The sequence below is a fragment of the Hemitrygon akajei genome, chromosome 5, assembly GCF_048418815.1.
Source record: "Hemitrygon akajei chromosome 5, sHemAka1.3, whole genome shotgun sequence".
Lineage (NCBI taxonomy): Eukaryota > Metazoa > Chordata > Chondrichthyes > Myliobatiformes > Dasyatidae > Hemitrygon > Hemitrygon akajei.
The window spans coordinates 12,039,471-12,066,271 of record NC_133128.1 but is presented as its reverse complement, the minus strand read 5'-3'; the positions used below and the strand labels follow the sequence as shown (position 1 = coordinate 12,066,271).

The 26,801-nt window shown below is 42.2% G+C and overlaps 1 protein-coding gene across 4 annotated transcripts in view; it reads right to left on the bottom strand.

Moving 5' to 3' along the window:
• The window catches only part of appa (amyloid beta (A4) precursor protein a), a 197,616-nt gene that overhangs the window by 127,676 nt on the left and 43,139 nt on the right, over window positions 1-26,801 (bottom strand). For all 4 annotated transcript variants that reach the window (XM_073044837.1, XM_073044838.1, XM_073044836.1 and 1 more), the window contains exon 2: window positions 18,412-18,582. In XM_073044837.1, coding sequence (XP_072900938.1) covers window positions 18,412-18,582 — 171 coding nt within the window. The remainder of the gene's footprint in view (window positions 1-18,411; window positions 18,583-26,801) is intronic.

Below are 26,801 nucleotides of genomic sequence, written 5' to 3'. Positions count from 1 at the left end.
AAGGAGATGAATCTCAAGGTCATATACAATATACATACTTTGGTAATAAATGTACTTTGAACTTTGAAGTATCCGATAACTTATTTACCGATTATTCTGGCCAGGATCGTTATACTCTGGATTTCATTACATCCAAATTATATCACATAACTGAATTCCAATTCACACTGTGCAACAATCACCACCTTTACAATACTATGCAAATGTCTTCGGCACATATATATAGCTAGGGTGCTAAAGACCTTTGCACAGTACTGTATTTGTCAACGTGGAGCGCTGCAGGAGGGGTGTGGGATACGTGGCAGATAAGGAGTGCCAGAAGTGCAGGGTGGCACAGGTGCAGACATGCCCAGCATGAGTCACCAGACAAGGTCATCTGATTCCAGACAATTAGTTTATTGATCATTACAGAATGTGTCTCTGGTGCCTCCTGCTTCCTTCCCTCTCCTTTTCCCAACCCTTCTCCTTGCCCCTTCCCACTCTCAGTCCACAAGAGAACCGTAACAGAATTGGGTTTAATCATCACTCACACATGTCATGAAATTCGATTTTTTTTTGCGTTAGCAGTACTGTGCAAAGGTATTTGATTCTCTACATATATATATATATGTATGTGCCTAAGACTTTTGCACAGTACTGTACAGAAAGCATCTGACCATAAAGCCAGTTAAAACTGAGCTCAGTGGTAACCCAAGGGAAAATCATCCACTGGTTGGATTGGCAGCAGAAACGTGCTAGTAGGTAACAAAGCATCTCAGCCCCAGAACATTGCTCTAGGAAGGCACATCCCCAAAACCAATTTTCAGTGACTTCATCAATAGCCATTCCTTCAAAGCACAGGCACAAGTGATGTGGTTTGCCGATGACTGTTTAAAGTTCATTTCCACTTGCAGCTCTTCAAATAATGAAGCAGCTTGTGCCTCAGCACAGTGAGATCTGGACGACATTTTATGCCTCGGCTCCACAATGGAAAATTAGAAACTAAAACAAAATGGAGGAAACAGTGAGCCGGTCAGGCAACAATGGAGAATATTTCAGGACAAACATTTCACCAGCTTGTTTTACAGTAGTGTTAGCAGAACTGGCAGTCACGATTCAACTGTCCAGTAGAAAGAATACATTTTGAAAGGAAAATTAGAGAATGAGAGATTACACAGAGGAATACTGAAAGCTGCAATCAAGCAAATACCTTAAAAGTCTGTGTAAAGATATATGCAGCCACAAAGAGACCAGAATTACAGCATCTCTGGTTATAAATAGGATCACCGACTTCAAGAGAAAAACGCAATGATGCAAATCATTGCATCAAAAGCAAAAAAAGCAAATACTATTTATGAGAAGTCTGAACATATTAAAGTTTATGATCACAGGTTGAACATTGTTGATTTACAAGGATAGGAAAGCACCAATTTACACTCCTACAGCATTTTTAAAACAGAAATAAAGTAGAATAAGAGCATTAGTAAACAAAAACTCTCATCGTTATACAGGACAGGTAACTAAGTGCTTGCTGAAGAGATTGATTTAAGGGAGCAACGCAAGAGAATGAAGACAAAAGGAGACATTTAAATAAAGGAATCACAAACAAGAGGAAATCTGCAGATGTTGGAAATCCAAGCAACATGCACAAAATGCTGGAGGAACTCAGTAGGTCAGGCAGCATCTAGCAGAGAGTACAGTCGATGTTTCAGGTTGAGCCAAGTTCCTCCAGCATTCTGTGACTAGGGGCCAAAGCAACCAGAGGATTAAGATTGTTGTTCCACAGGATAAAGACTAAATATTAGCTGTATTTGTCACATGTACATCAAAACATACAGTGAAATGGGTCATTTGCAGCAAATCAAATCAGTGAGGATTGTGCTGTGCAGCCTCCAGGAGTCACCACGCTTCTGCCGCCGTCAACTTAGCATGCCAAAACTCACTAACCTGATCGGAACATCTTTGGAATGTGGGAGGGATCCCATTTGGTCATGGGGAGAACACTTCTTACAGCCAGCATGGGAATTGAACCCCCATTTATAGCCGGTACTGTAATAGCATTACACTAACTGCTACACCAGAGTCACCCTAATTCAAGAAGGCTTGAATTGGAATGGAGGTCTATGGACTGTTTGAGGGAAGCAGCTTGCAGAGAAAGAAAAAGGGCGGGGGGGGGGGGGGAAGCTGGATATTTCAAAACTGAGGCACTGTTGGACATGATAAAGCCATCAGGATAGTTTTCAGTTAAAGGCTTTGATAGACCATTGAATTGATTACACCAATCTTTGATTCACATTGAGAATCCAAATTTCTTAGTGGAACAATTTGACAGCATGATGTGCTTTGTTTTCAAGAAAATTAATGCTGGGGATGTAAATCATTCATTTTCTTTGACGGGTGACAGAAAAGAGAAATAGAAGACAGGCAATCAGGAATGTATCAGCATTTGATAAGATCATGGCTGATCCAATCTGTCCCTTAACACCATCTTGCCACCCTCTTCCCATACCTCTTCACAAGCATTTACACCACAAGGGGGTTAGTCTCCACCATGAAATTATTCAATAATTTCTCCTTTATAACTGATGTACAGAATTCCAAAGTCACACAGCTCAGAAAAACTGTCCCATCTCCAACTCATTTTGAAACCATGCCTCAGTATGAAATCATACCTCAGTATGAAACCATACTGAGATATTGTCTCAGAACCCACCCTCAAACTTCTCAGTACCATCACTTATTTTAATGTACATTGTTTTAATGCACACAGTCTCTGGAAAATAAAAGTGAAGACTGCAGAGCAAGATTGCAGTATCAGAAGGACATCAGGGAGTGTTTTGTGCTGTTTCACAGAGAAATGGCTCATCACCAGTGCTCCAGATCTAAGACTTCACAGTCCACTTCACGGACTAGACAATGGTGTCAAGTAAAGGCACAGACGATGGTGTATATTTCATGAAGAACGCATTATGGTGCACAGACATGGCAGTTCCATCTCAGTCCTGCTCTCCTGACCTTGAACATCTACTGTTGTGTTATTCATTCTATCTGCTGTCGTCCTCATTACAGTGTACATTTCATCACTCGCAAATGCCAAAAAGGCACTGGATGAGATGAGCGCTATGATCAACAATCAGAAGATAACACAACCTGATGCCTCCCCGATCATTACAGGGGACTTACACCAGGTCAGATTGATGCACTGTAGTTTCTGACAAAGTATCACCAACACCCTCCAAGAGGACCACAACCTTGTCATGGTTCCGAGGTTTGTGTGCCTCAATGACCCAGAGAGCTACGTAGGTTGGAGTCAGGGCTTTATGCTTTGGCTCTTGGTAGGGTCACCATGCCAAACAGGTCAAAGGGTAGAGGCCAGACTTAGGGTGGTCCTCTGGTCCTCCAGGTTCAGGGGTTCAGCTTGGCCAACAACCCCGGTAAAACAAAATTCTTAGGGAAATAACAAAGAATTCCTTTACATTTGAATGTGACAGTATTCCTGACTCTGCAACCAGGACTTGCATGACTTACAGTAGTGAAAACCAAGAGGAAACAACTGACACAATGAAGGAAGTTCTGAACGCCACAAAGATGAAGGACGTTCCTTGCTGCCCCAAACGCCAGTGGCATAACAGGAAGCAAGTATCACCAACGTGTCACCCTTGTAACCAGAGGAGCCAACACACTCAGTCACTGTTATACCACCACCAAGAACACTTACCGTGCCATCTCACACTCACACAAGTCCGATCACCTGGCTGTACTATCCCCGGCATACAGGCAGTTTTAGGACGGCAGTAACAGTTGTGAGAACAGTAACAACAGGACTACAGTGGACACCATCTCACTGGCACTCCGCTCAGCTTTGGAACTTCCAGATAACAGTAATATATACGTCAGGCTGCTGTTTATCAATTGAAGCTCAATCTAAAGCACCAGCATCACATCAGTACAAAAACCTTCAAAGCCTGAGCCTCTGTACCACTCTGCAGCTGACTCCTCGACTACCTTATCAAAAGACCACAATCAGTGCGGATCAGTAAAAAATCTCATAGTTGAAAATCAACACAGGCGCACCTCAAAGATGTGCGCTTAGCCTTCTGCTCTACTCTCTCTACACTCATGACTATGTGAATGACACAGCTCAAATGGTATCTATAAATTCACTGATTACACCACTGTTGTTCGCAGAATCTCAGATGGTGACAAGGAGGTGTACAGGAGTGAAATACTGTAGATCAGCTGATTAAATGGTGTCACAAAAATAATTTTGCACTCAGCATCAGCAACACCAAGGAACTGATTGGGCACAAGAAAAGGAAGCCAGGACAACATTCACCAATCCTCACTGAGGGGGTCAGCAGTGGAAAAGGTGAGTAGCATCAAGTTCCACATTGATGCAAACACAAGAAAGGTACACCAGTGGCTGTAGTTCATTAGGAGTTTGAAGAACATACGAAATAGGAGTAGGAGTAGGCCTTCTGCCCCGTCAAGCCTGCTCTGCCATTCAATAAGGTCATGGTTGATCTTGCTGTTACCTAAAACATTTGCAAATTTCTATAGATGTACTGTGGAGAGCGTTCTGACTGGCCACATGTATCCAGAGATACCAGCCACGTGACAGATGCACTGCCACCTGGCTGGTCGGAGGACACACCACATGCCAATCAACATTTGGTCCCTCCCAACTAATCAATGCACACCTAAATTACTGGTCACCTTAATTGGATTATCTCACCCAGCCCCATGCTATAAAAGGTGAGACTTGGCCCTGGCTTGGGCTCTCTTATAGATCACCTCATTGAAGGTAAGTGCATTGATTTATGTTTGGGAAGGTCTATCGTTTGTCCTGTAAGGGAGCTGTGGCTATCCAAGGTCAAGGGGGATAGGTTGTAGTGCTTTTCCCTTGTTCTTTGTATGTGTAACCGTACCCTGTCCCCACACCGCTTCCTGTGTACTGTAGTTGCTTGTGTTGACATGACTTCCCCTTTAATAATAAATTCCTTATTATTAAAACTGTGTGTGTCCAGGCCTCTACTGTTGAGACTCAAAGAACCAGTTATTTCCATCACAACACCGCATCACCACATGGTACTGAGGGTCTAATACACAGGATCAAAAGAGGCTGCAGAGGGAGTAGACTCAGCCAGTTCCATCATGGGCCCAACCCTTCCGCCATAAAGGAGATGTTCAAATGGTGATGCCTCTGAAGGAAGCATTCATCATTAAGGACCTTCACCATCCAGGCCATGCTCCCTTCTCATTATTACGATCAGAGGGAAGACACATTCAATCCTTTAAGGACAGTCTCTTCCCCTCTACCATCAGATTTCTCAAGTCCATGAACACTACTTTGCCACTCTTGCACTATTCTTTGTAACTTACAGTAATTTTATGTCTTGCAACACGTTGCTGCCACAAAACAAATTTCATGGTAAACTGTACATCAGTGATAACAAACCCAATTCTGAAACCCCAATGGATACAAGGCCACCCTACACGATATATTTTATTTACTTATTTATTCATGCATTCATTCATTCACACATCAATTCCTTCCACCTTCCCCTGTAGTAGAGATGAAGAACAGAACAGTGGGATTACTTTTGGGTTGTTCCAGCAAATAATCAGATGAATAGGATGAAGGGCTCCTTGTGTGGAAATATGCTATGTTTTCAAGACAAGACATCCATGACTCCCAAAAGTATAGAATATAGGAGACAGGGAATGGCCTCAAACTAGAATTCACTCTCCAATAGCAAGTACCCAATTAGTCACAATTTCTGGCTCTCTCAACACAAAAATAAATTTCATTTTCCTTCCAAGAATTCATCACTTCTTTCTGGTGGCTTCAGTTGAATCTGCATCCTTTATTCTATTATCTAGCCTGCTCCAAATTGCAACCAGTTGTCAGGTACAAAAGTTTTGTTTTTGTACTCTTGCCTATTTGCCAAACACCTCAAAATACGTAACCATGCTGGCCTACTTGTGCCCTCTAGTCACCAAACCAACAGGCATTGCCACGTGTTTCCCTTTTTATTCCATAGAAACCATTCATGATTTGTCAAATCCCTCCTTAGCAACTTCTCCATGAAGTCTATCTATGTAATGTCATACATTATCCTTGGAACCTTTCCAGTAAAGCCTTCACATCCTTCCTAAAGCGGAGCCCAAAATTGCACACCACACTCCAAATGGGGGAATAGAGTGTTCTCCATTAACTTGCAAGCTTCAAAAAGACTAATTGGGTAGCCTCCATCCTGATGGCATAAACATCGATTTCTCCAACGTCCAGCAATTTCTGCCCCTCTCCCTTCCCGCTTCTTCAATTCCCCGCTCTACACCCCTCCTACCTCTTCGCCTCACCTGCCTATCTCCCTGGTGCCCCTCCTCCTTTTCTCCCTTGATCCACTCTCCTGTCGTATTAGACTCCTCCTTCTCCAACCCTTTACCTTTTCCACCTGTCAGTTCCCAGCTTCTTACATTATTCCCCCCTCCCCCACTCACCTGGCTTCACTTATCACCTTTGAGCTTGTAATTCCTTCCCTTTCCAGTCCTGATGGAGGATGTCAGCCTAAAACATTGACTATTTATTATAGATGCTTCTTCATTTGCTGAGTTCCTCCATCTTTTTGTCTCTGTTGCTCTGGATTTCCAGCATTTGCAGAATCTCATGTTTATAACTCACTTTTAAATCTGTACTGTCAACTTCCGAGATCTATTTTGCAGAAAACCCCTCATCTTGTATTGTCCTCATTCTTAACAAATACATCTCCTCATTATTTTCTACCAAATTTCAGCCTCTCCTTGTCTGCAGAAGCCATTATCCGTTATGCAGTTGACTGTAATTTCTCCACGCTAAGAATCATTATGACACAGTGGGCAGCTATTCAACCCTGACTATATGTTGGCTCCCTGCAGAGAATCTGTTTAGAAGTCCAATTCTCTGTTCCTCCTTCACAGCCCTGTAACTTATTTGCTTTTTGAAGGCTCTGTGACACAAGCAGAATATTCCAGATCTTTCCCCTTCTATAAAAAAAGAAATTTCTTCACATTTACATCATCTTGTGTTTAACACTTTGAACCTGTCCCTCAGCCATCAAATCATCTTCACTTAAGGGATTTAAACTCATCTTCTTGTACATTTCTATGAAAACTCCTCTCAAATTTGTGCAAAATTCACAACTCCTTTGACATATTTCAGTCTTCTTCAGTCTGAAGCTAAAACCTTTTATCCAAGCAAGCACTCTGACGATTTTTTTTTCTGGGACACCCTTCGGACCTTAAAACCCAACTTAAAATGTAATGGCCATAACTATACATTATACAGCAGTTCCAGTTTAATTTCAGAGAGCTTCATCCAGGTTCAGCATTACTTCCCTGCAGGTTTACTGTATACAAAGAACAGGGTTTCCCTTCCTCCACCCTTGATGCTGCCCTCACCCACATTTCCATTTCCTGACATTTGTGGTCACCCCATCTTCCCACCGCCTTAATAGGGATAGTTTCTCTTGTTCTCACCTCCCACCCCATGAGCCTGTGCATTAAACAAAACAGTCTCTGCAACTTCCAACATCTTTAATGGTATCTAGCCATACCTTTACTTCCCCCAACTCCCACTAACAGCAGGGATTGCTCTCTGAATCCTTCCACCATTTGTCCCTCCCCATTACTCTCCTTTCTGGCTTGAATCTCTGCAAGTGACAGAAATGCTACACCTGCCCATTCACCTCCATTCAGGGCCCCAAACAGTCCTTCCAGGTGAGGCGACAGTGATGTGGTAATCTAATGTATCCAGTGCTCCTGATGCAGCCTCATCTACACTGGTGAGACCCAATGTAAACTGGGGGACCGCTTTGTCAAGTGTCTCCGCTTCATCGCCAAAAGCCGAATTTCCCAGTGGCCAAACATTTTAATTCCTATACCCACTCCCACTCCCACGTCTTTTCATCGCCTCCTCTTGTGCCACAATGAGGCCAGTCTCAGGTTGAAGAAGCAAGACCTCATATTTCGTCTTGGCATCCTTCAACCTGATGGCCTCAATATAGATTTCTCAATTCAGTAATTTTCTTTTCTCTCCCCGCCCCCCCCCCCATTCTGTTCCCAAAGTTCAAAGTAAATTTATTATCAAAGTACATATATGTCACCACATACAACCTGGAGATTCATTTACTTGTGGACATGCTCAATAAATCCATAAAAAAATAACCACAATAGAACCAATGAAAGACTGCTCTGGCCTCTTGCCTCCTCTCCTCACCTGCCTGTCATCTCCCCCTGGTGCCCTTCCCCTCTTCCTTTTCTCCCATGTCCCACTCTCCTCTTCAAACGGATTTCTTCTTCTCTAGTCCTTTACCTTTCCCACCTATCTGGCTTCACCAATCACCTTCTAGCATGTCCTCCTCCCCCCTTCCTCTCCAATCCCGATGAAGGGTCTCAGCCCAAAACAGCGACTGTTTTTATACCTCTCCAATCTGTTTCAGCACTAGGTTGAGGGAAGTCTACTGGCTAGACTGTATACAGAGTCAAGAGAATATAAACAAAACTTCTGTACCTGGACAGAGAATCATTTATCTTCAAAATGGCTAGAAGAACAAGTTAATTTAAATCACACCAGTGTAATTAAGACAAACAAAAATTCAATAAAATGCATTGATCATTAATATTTAAAGTGCATATTTCACTATCAGCTACCCTTTGAGTGCGTGAGACACAGAGACATTAGCAACATTCCCATGCGGAGCAATGACAGATGCAAGCGCAGCAGCTTCATTTATGCAATAACTCCGCAGAAGCCGAGTCACACAGTTTCCATCCAATTCCAAGTAGATTCAACTATGCATAATTAAAATGCTTTAAATTCAAGCACAATTCAAGATTCAAGTTAAGATCGTTTAATGTCATCTCCACTAGACAAATGTAAAGGAGAATGAAATTATTCCAGATCCAATGGGGAACTAAAAATCAATAAGATAAAGAACACAATAAAACAAGCACAATAAATAAGTACACAAGATTGCTTGTATACATAGATTGATTGCATGTCTATAATCTGACGTTCGGCACAGGAGTGTCTGTCCATAAGGCGACTGACAGGAAATGATTAAGTAGTGGTGGTTGGGGTGTGGAGGGGTGGGTTAGTGGTGAAGGTGTTGATCAGCCTTACTGCCTGGGGAAAGTAACTGTTTTTTAGTCTCACAAACACAAGAAAATCTAGATTGTGGAAACCCAAAGCACAACGCATACAAAATGCTGTAGGAACTCAGTGGGTCAGGCAGCATCTATGGAAAAGAGTAAACAGTCAATATTTCGGGCTGAGACCCTCTATCAGGACTGGAAAGATAGATGAGGCCTAAAGTGGGGTGGGGGAGGAGCTGTTAGCAATGACAGAAGCTACAGAGCTTCTGTGCTGGACACGGTGGCTAGTGGGGTGGTAGGTGAAGACGAGGAACTCTATCCCTGGTATGGTGGCAGGTGGATGAGGTGAGGGCAAACATACAAGGGTAAGTGCCAGGAGTGAGAGACGAGCAGACAAGGGAGCTGCATAGAGAGTGATTCCTGCAGAAAGTGGAAAGTTGCGTGGGGTTGGGGGGATCACTCCCTTCCATGACTCCCTTGTCTGCTCGTCCTCCCCACCGATCTCCCTCTTGGCACTTACAAGCAGAACAAGTGCCATACCTGCCTCAACGCCACCTTCCTCACTCCTATTCAGGGCCCCAAAAAGTCCTCCCAGGTGAGGTGACACTCATCTGTGAGACTGCTGAGGTCATCTACTGTATCCAGTGTGGCCTGCCGTGGTATCGGTGGTCCCAATATAGACTGGGAGACTGATTTGCCAGCACCTATGCTCTGTCCACCAGAAAAAAAAGTGATCTCCCAGAAGCCACCCATTTCAATTCTACTTCCCATTCTGACATGTCAGCCCTCAGCCTCCTCCACTGCCATGATGAGGTCGCACTCAAGTTGGAGGAGCAACACCTTATATTCCATCTGGGCAGTTTTCAACCTGATGGCATGAACATCGGTTTCTCAAAGTTCCCGTTTCCCTCTCTCACCTTAGCTCCTTACCTGCCCATCACCTCCCTCTTGGGCCCTGCCTCCTTCCCTTTCTTCCATGGTCTTCTATCGCTCCTATCAGAATCCCCCTCCTCCAGTCCTTTACCTCTTTCACCAATCAACTTTGCAGCTCTTTACTTCACCCCTTCTCCTCTCCCAGCTTCACCCATCACCAACCACCTTGTACTGCTTCCTCCTTTCCCCCACCTTCTTGCTCTGATTTCTCATCTATCTTTCCAGTCCTAATGAAGGATCTCAGTCCGAACTGTCAACTGTTTAAAGGGAACATGAGGTGGAACTTCTTCACACAGAGGGTGGTGAGAGTGTGCAACGAGATGCCAGAGCAAGTGGTGGATGTGGGTTCAATTTCAACATTTAGGTTTGGATAAGTACATGGAGGGGAGGGGAATGGAAGACTATTGAGCAGGTGCAGCATGGACTAGATGGGCCAAAGGGCCAGCTTTTTTGAAGTGCTCTATGACTATGACAAGGGGCACGTTAGCATACATTCACAATAAAACAATTCTTGGAGGATTTGACGTGATGGCAAACATGAAATTACATGGTTACCTAGACAAGAAGATGTCTTAGAGCCAAAATGATCCCTCTGAAGTGGCTTTAATAGATAAGCATCAGTCTTTCCAAGTGACCATAAAGGCCAATTGCATTCAAAATGCTCCATAAATGCAATGGAGCACCAATGACTTAGTCATACATGAAATAAGGATATCCATCATTAGATCAAAACCCTGCAGTTACTTCACCTTTTCCAAATTGCCCTCCTAGACTCAGCATCTTACTTGCCCGCTTGAGTGCAATTGAAAGACAAGGAAAATGGTGTGTCTATTTTCACACTCAGGTCAGACTACACAAAGGCAGATTTCTGTAGATTTGAATTCACAAGGTATCAGCATGAATTACTACATTAGCAATTCTAATAGACCAAATAATCAACTGATGCTTAAAGTAACTGGAAGATTCAATACCAAGATGACTATTTAAGAACTTGATGAAATTAGGTCAGCAAGCAATTAATCTTGCATTACTTTTTTCCCCATTTAAATTAGATTATAAAAATAATTGTGTAATGAATAGCAACAGCAGCATATTCTGCCAATGCCTTGATAACCATTGAATCTTTTTACCTATGCAGAATGACATATTAAATTAGCTTACTTGATATACTATACTTGACGTTTCAATGGCAAGGTTCAGTTTGTAAACCCCTGACAGCAACCATCACAGATGGAGCTCCCACAGAGCTAATCCATTAAGTTAATGTCATTGAATCTGCAGGCTGGAGAGTTTGGGCTCTTGTCAACTGAATGCAGAAGCATCCGAAAATTCTGGATTTGATTATCACATGTCTCCCGCCAGCATTAGTGAATTTGTCTTATAGTCTCTGCTTTTAGTGCAATTCACCTCCAGCAGATCACAAGTACCAGATGTGATTTGTTTTAAATTAACACAGGCTTTCTATCATGGTGATAAACTAATCAACTGAGAATGAGGGGGAATTTCATCAAAAACTATCAAATGAGGAGTACGAATTTCAGACTGTATACATACACTGATATGAAATGAACCTTTGAATATTGAAGGGCCTAGATAGAGTAGATGTGGAGAGGATGCTTCTTACAGTGGGAGAGTCTAGGAACAGAGGGCGCAGCATCAGAATAGAGGGAAGTTCCTTTCAAACAGAGATGAGGAGGATTTCTTTAGTCAGAGGGTGGTGAATTGGTGAATTTGACTGCCATAGATGACTGTGTAGGCCAAGTTATTAGGTAAGTTAAAACAGAGGATGATAGGCTCTTGATTAGTCAGAGGGTCAAAGGTTATGGGGAGAAGGCAGGATAAGGTTGAGATGGATAATAAATCAGCCATGATAGAATGGCAAAGCAGACTTAATGGGTTGAGTGGCCCAATTCTGCTCCTATGTCTTATGGTCTTATTACTGATTCTAATGATCTGAATTAGGACCAGTTATAATTATCTGAATACTAATTATCCGAATAATCGATCAAATCATCTGAACCGCAAGGTCACATTTAATTAGGGTCAATCCTACAGCCAAATAATATTATCTGTACACTTCACTGTGAAGCATTCTCATTATTCAGATACGTAAACAGTGAAATGAATTCTGCCAGTTGAGAATGGGAAGACCCAGGATGTACCACCGTTCCAGACCAATCCCATCTCTGCCTTCACAGGATGAATGAGCACCTGCTTACTGCTGGTTGATACCAGAACAATCAGAATATAAACATATCCAGCTTATAAAAATGACAGTATTCATTGAGACTCTACCGAGGTATAAAAAAAAATTATGGTCAGTATAATCCAATCACAAACAAGAGAAAATCTGCAGATGTTGGAAATCCAAGCAACATGCCTAAAATGCTGGAGGAACTCAGCAGGCCAGGCTGCATCTATGGAAAAAAAGTACAGTCAACGTTTCAGGCCAAGACTCTTCTACAGGACTTGAGACTGGGACTGCTTTCCTGGAGTGTGGTTGGCCTCAGAGGTTTACAAAATCTTAAGGAACATGGATAAGGTGGATGGTGTGTCTTTTTCCCCCCTGTTAGGGAAATCTAAAGTTAGAGGGCATAAACTTAAGGTGAGGGGGAAGATAGTAAAGGAGCCTTAGGACTACAGGTTCAGGAACAATAATTACCCCTCAACCATCAGGCTATTGAACCAAAGGGAATAACTTTACTCGCTCCATCATTGAAATGTTCCCACAACCCATGGACTCACTTTCAAGAACTCATCTCATGCACTCGATAATTATATATTCATTTATTATTTCTTTCTTATAGATTTTTATTATTTATTTATTTTATATTTGCACAGATGTTGTCTTTTGCACACTGGTTGAGTGCTCAAGTTGGTGCAGTCTTTCGTTGGGTCTATTATAGTTATTATTCTATAGATTTATTGACAATGCCCGCAAGAAAATGAATCTCGGTTGTATATAGTGACATATATGTACGTTGATAACAAATTTACTTTGAAACGATTTAAGTGGACTCAAGGACTTTAGACAGGCAATGGGTATATGCAAAGAGCTGCTGAACTGGTAGAGGAAGGTACAAGATTTAAAACATTTGGACAGGTGCATGGATGGGAAAGTTTGAGAAGGAAATGGGGAAATGGACCAAGTGCAGGAAAATGGGACAGTGACCACTGTGCAAACATCCCACCACCACCCTCGAGAGCAATGAGGATGGACATCAAATAGCGGCTTTACGAGAAACAGAATCAGGTTTGGCATCGTTGACGTATGTTGTGAAATGAGTTGTTTTGTAGTGACAGACAGTATAACACAACACATAAAATATGCTATAAATTACAAGATATATTAAAAAAATTAAATAAATAAGTGCAGAAAGAGGAAAAAGTGAGGTAGTTTATGGAAACACGAGGAAATCTGCAGATGCTGGAAATTCAAGCAACACACACACAAAATGCTGGTGGAACGCAGCAGGCCAGGCAGCATCTATAGGAAGAAGGACTGTTGATGTTTTGGGCCGAGACCCTTCATCAGGACTATCTGAAAGAAGAGATTCCTATAGATGCTGCCTGGCCTGCTGCATTCCACCAGCATTTTGTGTAGGTGGTTTATGGGTTGGTTTACTGTCTGATGGCAGAGTGATAGAAGCTGTTCCTAAAACAGTGCGTATGCCTTCAGGCTCTTATACCTCCTCCCTGATGGTAGCAATGAGGAAGGCACGTCCTGTATGATGAAGGTCCTTTGTGATGGATGTCACCTTGTTATGGCACCAAAAACTTGACTAGCAAAGCTTGCATCTCTATATCAATATGTAATGTAAGAGCCACATATCTGATCTCTATCAGCTTTGTATTCTGAGATGCATGTTTACTATGTTTTTATAGTAATTAGTCACGAGTGGGGGTGTGGCAAAAGCAAAGGGGAATATGTTACGTATTCTTGTTTACTTCGGTTGCAGTTTGTAGCTCGGGACCGGCGGAGGTCATATCGTTTGCTGAACACTGAGATAACACTTCATAATGCTTAATTGTATATTTGCTAATAAAGAATCAAATAAAGGGTTGGACTTTTGGAACAATCATTAGAGCTCTGGGTGTGTCATGCAAGTGTAACAGTCTGTACAGGCACAGGCAAGCAAGAACGTTCTGATTTTCGATTTGTTTTGTTACTACATAGAATACATCACTATACAGTATACTCTGCTATATCTCTGGTTACCCACCTTAGGTGTTGTTTTTACTAAGAAAAACTTGTGACATAAATTTGAGCTGTAAAATTTAGTACACCGCCACATTTGCCTAGGAATGAGAAAGTGATGGGCTCAAGTCTCGGAGAGATAAAGGTAAAATAAATCTAGGTTGACACACCAGCAGACCATTTGGCATAAAATTATAATCCAGCATACCAGTTTTTAACCCAGGGTTATCAGATTCAGGTCAGGTAGCAAGGCTCTAGCATTGATGGAATGCAGCACTTGCAGAGGTTTTGTTTTTCATAACCTGAGGGCCTCTCACAGGTGCCTAAGAGCTCCATAGCATCATTCACAAAGGTTCCACTAGTTCCCTGGCCGGTATCTTTCAACAACACCAACAGATCACTCAGCAGACACAGCAGCAATCTGTGGAACACTAGAAGCACTGTGGAAATAGAATCGGTTCAGGTTTCAGGTCTGGGACACTTCATTACAACATTAACCATTTCTCTTTCCACAGAGAGCTTCCAGTGTTTTTTGTTTGTTTTTCAAATTTCCAGCATCTGCAGGCTCACTCCCAGCTTTGAAACTTGAACTCCAGCCTCAACAATTTTCAGTATTCACACATTTCCCTCGAGTGAAGAAGTTTAATTGATATTGCCCTTGAACAGTTAAGCTTTAATTTTAAGGTTATAGTCCCTGTCCTGGACTTAACTTGAATAACTCTGAAAATTAGTTCCAACTATCCTGCCAACCCGCTTAATCATCTTAAATACTTCAATTAGTTGACTGCTAAATCTTTCATGGTCAAAAGGATTACAAACCCTGCCAGTGCAATCATCCTGTATTCTAAATGGTGTCTATCTGGAACTATATATAAGCATTGTTACATCCTAGCTTTATCCTTGGGATAAAGGCCAAACTTGCACTTGCCTGTTAAATTTTTTTTGCACCTCAAAGAGATTTTCCTACACGCTTCCCCGTTTCCGTGCTCTCTGGCTTCTCTCTAGAGAAACTAGCATCTTAATGGCAATTGACAACAACATGCAAGCCTCACACAAAAGGCAGGAGGAACTTATGAAGGGTCTCGGCCCAAAACGTCGACTGTTTACTCTTTTCCATAGATGATGTCTGGGTCTGCTGACTTCCTCCAGCATTTTGTGTGTGTTGCTTTGGACTTTCAGTGTCTGCAGATTTTCTCATGAATGTGTAAGCCTAGCCATTATATATTTAAAAAAATGGAATACTGGGTTTTAGCATCAAGGACAGACTTTGCATACTAGTGAGAAAAGTTGTTAGGCTAGAAACCTCAGAGTGCATTTTCAGAAACACCCGAATCAAATTTAGTGTCACTGATGTATGTCGTAAAATTTGTTTTGTGGCAGCAGCATGCTGCAATGCATAATAAAATATAAATTACTATATATAATATATAGACAATTGTATAATATATGCAAACACATAATTTTAAAATTAAATATGTAGTGCAAAATTAGGGGGAAAATAATGAGGTAATGTTCATGGTCCAATCAGAAATCTGCTGGCAGAGAGGGAGCAGTTGTTCCTGAAACATTGAGTGCTTCTCCTCCTCCTCAATGGTAACAATGAGAAGAGGACATTGTCCTGGGTGATGGTCAGGTCCTCAATAATGGATGCTGACTTGTATCCCAAATATCCTCGAGAATTTAATTACGGGACTTCTTTATTTGTCTTGAAGGACAGGCTGAAGGCTAGAAGTCTACAAGTGTAGATTGAAGATACTGATGAAGAGGGAAAGATCAATGGGGGAGTGAGGAGAATAAAGGTAGTACCCAAGAGGGCACCAAGGATCAAGAATTGCTATTAAAGGATTTGTGCAGCCATGTAATTTAATCAGAAGATAGAGAATCCTTGTAGTCCTCCCAAATCACAAAATATGCAATGGATTAAATGTCAACAAATCACACGGGCAACAACATCCTTAAGGAGAACACAAGTGGAGAACTGGACTGATTCCATGTTCATAAAACAGCAGACAAGGCAGATAAAAAGAAACAAGGAATTATTGGAGGAGAGATCAAATGCAATTTAAACACTTACATGAAGCAAAGAATAATGAACTGTAACTTGAGACATGGAGGTACTGAGAAACTGATACAAGTGCAGCCGCCAAAACAGTACAATAAGGCTGATCAACACCTCCACCCACTAACCCACTCCTCCACACCCCCAACCACTACTACTTTATCATTTCCAGTCAAAATCACATTATGTACAGACAGTCCTGTATGTAGTGTCACTTTATCAATGTATACAAGCAATCTTATGTATTTACATTTATTGTGTTTTTTTATTGTGTTCTTTATTTTATTGTGTTTTGTTTTGTGCTACATCGAATCCGGAGTAAGTTATTTTGTTCTTCTTTACACTTGTGATTTGAAATGACATTAAACAATCTTGAATCTTGCATGGCCATGTCGGAATGGAGTACGTAATGAGTGCACAAAAATAGGTCTGAGGGAGAAATGACAGCATACTTAAATACAACCTCAGCAACATGCAAGCCAAACAATATGGAAAGAACTGGCTAATTCAATGTAGCAGGTTGCTAATTAGTATCTGCTCTTATTCACCAACGCTGTGCGAATAGACAGACTTAAGAGATGCTCGGTCGGGCAAGGATGGCGGTGGAAAATTATAATGCAGTAGTCACTGGGGACATAAATGCCCCACAGGTAAAACATACCAATGACGACAGACCTTAAGGGAAGAGTAAGAAAACAAACGCAGAGGCAGTCAGGGATCGCTTCCTCACGCAATAGATGATAGTGGCAACAATACTGCAAGTTAGGCTGCTCGGCCAGTGACTCAGTTATCATGAGTATAGACAAACGAAAGCAAGGATTCTTCAATAACAGTTCCCAAATCTAGGGCCTCTAATTGTATAAGGAAAGAATAATGCCTCTAATTTACCCCTCCAGGCCAGACTATTCTAACTTTGAAATTTGCCCATCTTTCCTTCAACATCACTGGGTACTGTGACTGGGACAACTGGCCACTAACCCTAACCCATTGTGAGAGAACTTTCACCATACAACATGCAGCAACTCAAGGTGGCAGACCATGACTGTATGATGTCTTGGGACAACATACCAAGAAAAGGATTAAAAGATGAAAGAAATGGTAGCTGCACAATTTTAGTTTCTTCCGGCATTTAGATGCTGCCTGACTTGCTGAGTTCTTCCATCATTTTATGTGGCACAATGAGGCTGTACTAAGGCGGGAGCAGCAAAAAAACCTCACATTCTGTCCGGGCAGCCTCCAACCTGATGGCATGAACATAGACTTCTCCAGCCTCAGGTATATATTGCACCCCACCTCTCATTTTCCATTCCCCATTCTGGCCCCTCTCACTCCTTCTCTTTCCTCACCTGCCCATCAGCTCCCTCTGGTGTCTCTCCTCCGTTGTCCTCTCCGATCTGATTCCTTCTTCTTTAGCTCTTTATCTCTTCCACCTATCACCTCCCAGCTTCTTACTTCATTCCCCCTCCCACTCACCTGGTCTCATTTATCACCTGTCAGCTTGTACTCTTTCCACTCTTCCCCCCCACCCCCCAGGCTGCTTATCTGCTTATTCTAGCCTCTTCCCCCTTCCTTTCCAGTCCTAATGAAGGGTCAGTTGTTTATTCCCCTCCTAGATGCTGCCTGACATGGTGTGTGTGCTTGGGCGCACATTTGCGTCTTCTTCTAACTCTACATAACAATCAAAATACTATTTTGTTCAAAGTGGCATTTATCACATCATGTGTTCTGAATGCATACCTCCTCAACACACCCCATCAGCACAATAAAGTCACAAGATATCTCCGTACATTGTATTTATTAAAGTAGGATGTACAACAGCCCAAAGCCACAGTAGCATGGCAGTTAGTGCGATGCTATCACAGCTCGGGTGTTCCAGAGTTTGGAGTTCAATCCCAACTCCATCCGTAAGGAGCTTGTACATTCTCCCTGTGATCACATGGGTCTCCTCCCATAGTTCAAAGGTGTACCGGTTGGTAGGTTAAATGGTCCTGTGATTATGCTGATGTTAAATAGGGGGTTTGCTGGGCGGTGCAGTGCAGTGGGCCAGAAAGATCTGCTCCACACAGTATCTCTGATAAATATAGCTTTCCGTCAGTACTGCACCTACCTCTTGACAGTATTGCAGTATTCCTTCTTTTGTGCCAAAGCAGCTGTTTGTTCCAGAAGGATCGGAGACCCATTTGCCGGTCTGTACATTCACGTGCATGTTTAGCTTGCCACAGAACATGGCAATTTGGGGTTCTGCTGCCAACAGTCCGGCACCTCCATCAGTTGGAACCTGGTAAAAAGAATGACATTCGTTACTAAACAAAGTTTTAAAAAAAGCCACTGCAGAATCAAAGCAGCACACACAAGATGCTGGAGGAACTCAGCAGCTCAAGCAGCGTCTATGAAAATTAATAGACAGTGGATGTTTCTGGCTGAGACCCTTCATTAGGAGTGGAAAGGAAGAAGGAAGATGCCAGAATAAGCTGGGGGAAAGGGGAGGAGGACAAGCTAGGTGATTGGTAAGGCTGAGTGAGGGGGAAGGTACCATTGAAACATGGATATTAAAGGTACCTTAGTTGTAGTGCTTGCAAGTTCGAGTTGTAAAGTGAAGTAATGGATACAGTGCCTTCTCTAAATGTCAAGGTTATTTTAAATGGAACAACCTTTCTTCTTTTATATCTAAACTAAAAAAGGGAGTTACATCACCGTGGATCTACAATGTCTTCTTATTTTGCGGTAGTCACCTGGAAAGGGGGAGCAAATCCCCTGACAAACTATTTAATCACTGTGAAATTGGAGTCCTTGACCACTGTACCTTCGGTTGAATAATGCATTATAAGGAGCTGTAATAACACCTGATATACAACTCCTCAAACTGAAGTATATTGTCACTTTTCTAAACGTAGTTTCACAATGATTTCTCAGCTTGGCAGGTTCCATGATTGCCTGCCATTGAGACTTGCACTTAATGGCACATCACACACTTCCTTACTTTGAAGTTTTGCTGATGATATCCAATGCTGCCAATTAAACTTGAGGTTTTAATCCTAAAGCATTAAAGCATCTCTGGAATCACGATGAAATGGCATTCATGATAATTCACCTACTCAGAAGATCATTGCAAGGCTATTTGACCCTGAATCTCTCAAGAATTCATCTGATGTTGCCACACATTTTAAACAATCACTGCACAGGATATGCATGGGCTGCTTGCCACATCGCCACTCCCCAACCAAGGAGCAGAATGATCGAGATTTTAACTAAAATAAATTAGCTCGGGACTCAAATCATGTGCTTCCACACTCTGAATGATTCAGGAGCCCAAAGTATATCAGGAAGTGTTCCAGACTGCATAAGGGTGTTGCCTTTCATAAGGCTGGAGAAACATTTAGAAAACTGTTGCAAATTTTGTAAGCCATTGTGCGACTTGCTCAAAGGCCGGATTTATCTTAATGATACTTCCATTAAATTTGTAAGCATAGGCAGACATGATGAAACAGTTGCCAGATTTAGACAAAATTGGATTAGCCTCTTATCTAAGATAGTTATTTGTTGAGATACAGTGCGGAGTAGGCCTTTCCGGCGCTTTGAACCAGGCTGCCCAGGAATCCCCTAATTTAATCCTTGCCTAAATCACAGGACAATTTATAATGACCAATTAACATACTTACTGGTATGACTTTGGATTGTGGGAGGAAACTGGGAATATCTGGAGGAAACCCATGTGGACACGAGGAGAATGTTCAGGGAGTGGCGGGAATGTTAGTATCCTACACATCAAGAGGGAGTGTGGAACCCCTGATTAAATTCAGTTGCCTTCAGAAATTCACATCCGTCCATTCTTGCTTTCCAGTTGGGTCTACAACAGAATCTACACTGAGAATCATTCTTATTGAAGAATGCTGTCAAACAAGAACCTGTCATTTTTCTCAGTCTTTCATACCACATTGCATCTCATCTCCAATAAATCTCCCAGGGAACAGAGCTAATGTTTAAACTTAAACAGGTGCTGTTCAATCCCTGCTGTCTATATTACAGAACCTAAACCTCAAGTAGTCACAAATGAGTGTTCAGAAGACATCCATTTCAAAATCTGAACACTTGCACTGAAGTGCAGGGATGGACCTGGCACTCAGCATCTGCAAGGTGATGGTTCTCTATCAATCTGCCACTGTTACAATACACTTCCCTCCAAAGATTCAAGGCAAAACCCTGTCAATATCTCAAGAGAAACTTATCGGTGAGGGCAGGCATCCATGTTGAAACTCACCACTACCTCAATACACCTTTGGTCAATTGAGAAAAAGGATATATGATTCAGATTTATTTATCACACATGCATCAAACCATACATTGAAATGTGTCATTTGCATTAACTACCATACAATCGAGGTGTGCTGGAGGAGGCCTGCAAGTATCACCACACATTCCAGTGCCAACATGCCCACTGTGCTCAGCAGAACAACACAGAACACAACAAGCAACAAAATAACAGCAGCAAGACTTTCCTCCTCCCTACTCTCCCTCCCACAAAATTGGACAGTCCAACTCCAGAAGAGGTTTCCAGCCTCCAGCTTTGATCTCCATATTACTAATCGATCATCAGTAGTGACTTTTGGGCTAGTTGATGACGGGATCCTTAACTCCAGAAGAACTCCATGAGCACCGTCTGTCTGGCCCTTGTGCTCCGTGTTTACACGGACATCCGATCCTGGGACACACCAACTATTTCTGGGTTAGCCCAACATCCATGGGTGTCCTTCGTCAGCACGTTGCTAGCCTTTTGAGTGCAGAGTTAATATCTGGATTGCAGGTGTCCTTCATCACCTGTCCATATTGTTGGACACGCAGATGATCTCGGACTTTGCACAAGCTTATCACTTATCAGTAAATCCTGCCCCCCCTATGCTTCTGACTTACGGCTTCCTACTTCACACCAATAGACAAACACCAACATCCTCCACATTCACTGGAAACATAGGTCATTCCTCAGTACAGTCGGCCCTCCTTATCCGCAGATTCCGCGTGCTCAAATTCAACCAACCGTGAATCGTGAAAACCCGGAAGTACTCTTCCAGCACTTGTTGTTCGAGCATGTACAGACTTTTTTTCTTGTCATTATTCCCTAAACAATGCAGTATAACAACCATTTTACATAGCATTTACATTGTATTAGGTATTATAAGTAATCTAGAGATGATTTAAAGTATACGGGAAGATGTGCGTGGGTTACCGTGGATCGGGATAAAAAAAAATTGGAAGTTCTCTTACCGGTACTAAGTAAGTCGGAACAGGTACATCCGGTATTATTTAGCGTCAGTTAGTCAAACATTTGTCTTAGTATATATTTTACTTTTCTATGCATATAAAACACTTAAGAACGTATGTTTCAGCGCCGGGCTCGGGAACAGAAGTTCTCGGTACTCGGGACAGATCACTCCTGAATGCGCTCTCCGCCGTGCCGGGTTGATGTGGAGGATCAAAAACTCAAAACTCCAAAACCCAATAATTAAACCACTGCGTTGCTTAGTAATAACTATAGCTTTCATCAGGGCAGAGCCTTTCTCACTTTATCCCTTAAAATTGTTCTGATTGTTGACCAACTGTAGCCTAACGCTTTTCCAATGACCGATGGCATTTCACCTCTTAGTGATTGCTTTATTATTTCCATTTTATTTTCAATTGTGATCGTGATTATTTTCGTGAACAGAAACACTGTGCATTCAGAGCTCTGGCGCCCGGTCCTATGTCCACCGCACTGAGACAGGTTAAATAAGGTCTGGGGTTCCGCTGGGTCCTAAGATTCACCGGATTGAGACAGGTTTAATAAGGGACTTGAACACCTGCGAAATTTGGTATCTGCGAGGGGTCCCGGAACCAATCCCCCGTGGATAAGGAGGGCCAACTGTATTGAGATACTGTTACATTAGGTTCCTGGGCTAACCATGTTGTTCAAGTAAACATGTAGAACTCAACAAGTGCTCAACACGTGGTTCCCAACCTGGGGTCTACGGACCCCTTGTTTAATGGTATTGGTCCATGGCATAAAAAAAAGTTGGGAACCCCTGGGATAAAGTGATGCATCAAGATTAAGCTGGTCTTTTAATCACACATTCCTTCACCTTAGACCCTTAACAATGTTGATGAGCACAGGGATTTTGGGGTTCAAGTTTATAGCTCCTTGAAAGTAGCTACACAGGTTGATAGTGGTCAAGGCTGCATATGGCATGCTTGCCTTTACTAGTTGAGGCACTGAGTTCAAATCAGGAAGATATGTTGCGATTTTATAAAACTCTAATTTGGCTAGTTCTGGAGTATTGCATACTGGTCACTCCATTATAGGAAGGATGCCCCAGCTTTGGAGAGGGTGCCTGGTTAGAGGCCATGTACTATAATGAGAGGTTGGACAAACTTAGGTTGTTTTCTCTGGAGCAGCAGAGGCTGAGCGGAGATCTGATCTGATTGAGGTTTTTAAGATTATGAGAGGCATAGATAGAGTGCGCATATAGTATATCCAAACCCCCCCACCCCAAGGTTGAAATCTCTAATACCAGAGGGCATACATTTAAAGTGAGAGGGTAAATTCAAAGTGTGAGAGGCAAGATGTTTTGTTTCTTTTAAACAAAATGGTACGTACCTGGAATGCATTGTCTGGGGTGCTGGTAAAGGCAGATACATTAGGGACTTTTAAGAAATGTAGATAGGCACATGAATGTGAGGAAAATGGAAGGATACGGACATTGTGCAGGTAGAGGGGATTCGTTCAGCTGGCCATTTGAAAGTAACTTAACTGGTTCAGCACAACATTGTGGGCTGAAGGGACTGTTCTTGTGTTCTATGTTCTATTATGACACTTTGCCTCACAGGCTCTGCAAAAAGGTGCTCAGGTTACATACCAGCAATTTTATTGGAAGAGCTTTTAATTTCACCCAAGCAATAGACTAATAATGCCAGAGGCAACACTTTCCTTTCATCCAATTTGCCACTCCCTGCCCTAAATGGTAGGTAGAAACCGAAGCACATCAATGTTATTCATTGGAGAATAGTTGAATCACTTTGGCATGTTTATTACATGTCCAGAGAAGCAATGATTCGCTGGTTCATTTAATCTCAGGGAATGCATACAGTGAAACTCTTAATCCTCATGGCTCAAATTACTAGCACTGGGATTCAAAGCGTTTTCCTTCCCACATTCCCCACCATCACCAATCTGAGTTATGTAACTACCAAAATTCAAGATCACCGGGGGTGGGGTGGGAATTCACAGTCCATTATGGAGTTACCACATGAGAAACAATTTGTTCCTGGCGCAGATTTGTAGAGAGCCTCGGGGCAGAAGCTGATCTTGCTTTCAATCCAGTTGAGCTGACTGACGACGAGCTGCACGAGTGGGCTAGCAGTGTGCACGCAGGCAAGAGAGATGGAGTTCACCCACCCTCACACCCTGCTTCAAAGACTAGAAACTACATGGAATGGAACAACTTGTAGCACAGAAAGATCTGACTAAGAAAGCAGTGGAGGTTACCTCAGTAAATATATTTACTACAAGGTTGGATAGATTTTTGCATAGTAGGGGAATTAAGGGTTATGGGAAAAAGGCAGATAGGTGGAGACGAGTCCATGGCCAGATCAGCTGTGATCTACTGAATGGTGGAGCCAGCTCAACGGGCCAGATGGCCCACTCCTGCTCCTATTTCATATGTAACCCTCAACTCAAGCAATTCTGCAAATCCAGAGCAACACACACAAAATGCCAGAGGAACTCAAGTCAGGCAGCATCAATGGAAAGGAATAAACAGCTGACTTTTTGGGCTGAGACCTTTCATCAGGACTGGAAAAGGAATGGGGAAAATACCAGAATAAGAAGGTGGGAAGAGGAGGAGGAGTACAGCTAGCAGGTAATAGGTGAAGCCAGGTGGATGGTGGGGGGAGGAGATGAAGTAAGAAGCTGGAAGGTGGTGATGTGGAAAAGGTAAAGGTCAAAGAGCAGCAGAGATCAAGGGTCTTTCAGAGGGCAGCAGATATTAACCCCATCATTGACTAACCAAATCATTTAAGGCACATCTTCTCCCGTTGCCAGGGTATTTCATTCACTTCCCTTCCTCACCCCTCCTAAAGATCTAATCCAATCTGCACCAACGTAATGAGCTGTAAGGCTTGTATGGCCTGGAAACAGCCCATTGAGCCCTTCATTTTCATGCCAACCAGTGGACTCCAATCCACACTAATTCCATCTGTCAGCAGTTAGCCCATACTCCTAAGCTTAAGTGATTCAAGTACTCATCCACAGAGATTTAAATGCCGTCAGTGGCTGCACTTCCATCACTCTCCTTGGGTAGTACACTTCCAAGTCCTCTTCAAAAAAGTAACCAGATGGGTGAGAGGGGATCCATCATTTCTGATTAGGCCCTATTATTCCAATCATAATCAGTCCTGTACTTCATTTCTCCATTCTCTTCCCAACTACTGATGTTAAGCTCACAGATCTACAATTACCAGGCTTATCCCTGCTGCCCTTCTTGAAAAGGGGAAACACGTCTACTACCCAACAGTAACCTCATTAGTGACCAGCAAAATCTTTTTTTTAAACTCAGATAAAGCCCCAGAGCTTTTCCCTTGCCTCCAACAGGAGCCTGGAAGAGACCTTGGGGATTTATCCAGTATAAACGCCATGGTGGTGTAGTGATTAGCGCAATACTACTACAGCTTAGGGCACTGGAGTTCAGAATTCATTTCCAGTGCCGAATGTGAGGAGTTTGTACGTCCTCCCCATGTGCTCTGGTTTCCTCCACAGTTCCAACGACGTAGTAGTCAATGTAAAATGTGCTGTGATTAGGCTAGGGTTAAATTGGTGGGCTGCCAGATGGCACAGCTCGTTAGGCTGGAAGGGCCTGTTCTGTCTTGCATCTCCAAATAAATTAATAAAGTGAAGCCTGATAAGGCAGAGTATGCCCTCTTAAGACTTGCATGAGATTTTAGTTGTCCTCTTTGCTAAATTCTCCAACAACATTAGTGTCCTTTGTGGATATTGATGAATAGTATTAACTTATGTCAATGCCTATAGCTCCTGGCTGCTACACAAATTGCTGTTGTACCCAACTATTGAGTCGTTAGCCCAATGTTAGTGGCAGGGAAATGCTAAAGTCTTAAATAAAAAAGAATGCAAAACAGAACACATTGGATAAAATGAGGATTGAACATATCCAGCACACATTTATGAAAGTAGAACATATGACAGATCTACTTAAGTTCTTGGAGGATGAGACTAGTCAAAGAGATGAGTCATCTTTGCCACAAGGAAAGGTTGGGACTATATCCGAGTTTGCTTCCATCTTAGTCTGACATTCAAAATTTAAATGGTAGGCTACAGGGAAATTTGATAAAAGATTAAGTGTCACATGGAGGAAAGATACAGAAGGGATAGTCTGACTTGAAGAATTTCTTCACCCCAAGGATGGTGAGCATTTGAAATTCCCCATGCCCAAGGGCCATGAAGGTTCAGTCACTATATAGATTGATAGACATTAAGGGAATTGAGGAATATGGATGGTACTGGAAAATATTGCTGAGGAAGATTATAATTAATGGTGAAGCAGGCTTGAATGACCTACCTCAGCTCATGTTTCTTCCTATTCTTTTCTCCAAAGGTTTAAAAAGGAAAACAATTTTCCTATTTGAAAACGAAATCCAAAAAAGAAACTTTCAAGGAGGACATTCTAGATAACAATTCATTGGGTTTGAAAATAATTCTGATTTGCTATTTCCATTGAGATTATGCAACAAAAATGCTGCTGGGAGAAATAGCCCGTCAAGGACAAAAATACCTGCAGTTCTGAAGCCAGCATATGATAAATAAGCCATCTCTTCTGCTGGCATTTGTTTAGTACAGTTTCTGAGATAGGTATTTACACTGCTAAATTAGGCCCTTTCATCATGGTGGCAACGTTGGGTCTACTTTCTTTTTATTCTCAGCTACAATCATATGAAGAGGCTGAACTTCGAACATTAGGCTTCAGAAGCCAGCATAGGGTGCTGATGGAAGGTTACAAGTCATTGTAATCTTAAATAAGTACATGAAAATATCTCTCTCAAAAGTGCCATTTTTTTCAGCTTGCTTTTTCCATTATTGAAGTGCAACCAAAATTCTGAAGCTTAATGCTTTGATGATCGGCAAGAAATATCTAAACACCTACACAATATCAGAACTCTTAGTTATGTCTTTCCTTGACTATCCACGGCAGATATTTTAGATGTATTGTTTTTAAATAAAAATAATTTCAAAATACTTGATTTTTTTATCTTATCCTTTCTGGAAAATAGTCAAAAATCAAGTTCAAAGTACATTGAATATCAAGGTATGTATGTCACAGCAAACTATCTCTGGGATTCATTTTCTTGCAGATGTTCACAGTACAACAGAAATTCAGTAGTCAATGAAAAATCATAATCAGTCATTTATTGCCAATATGTGAAACATACCAAAATTGATTGTAGTTCAGTGCCAAGCAT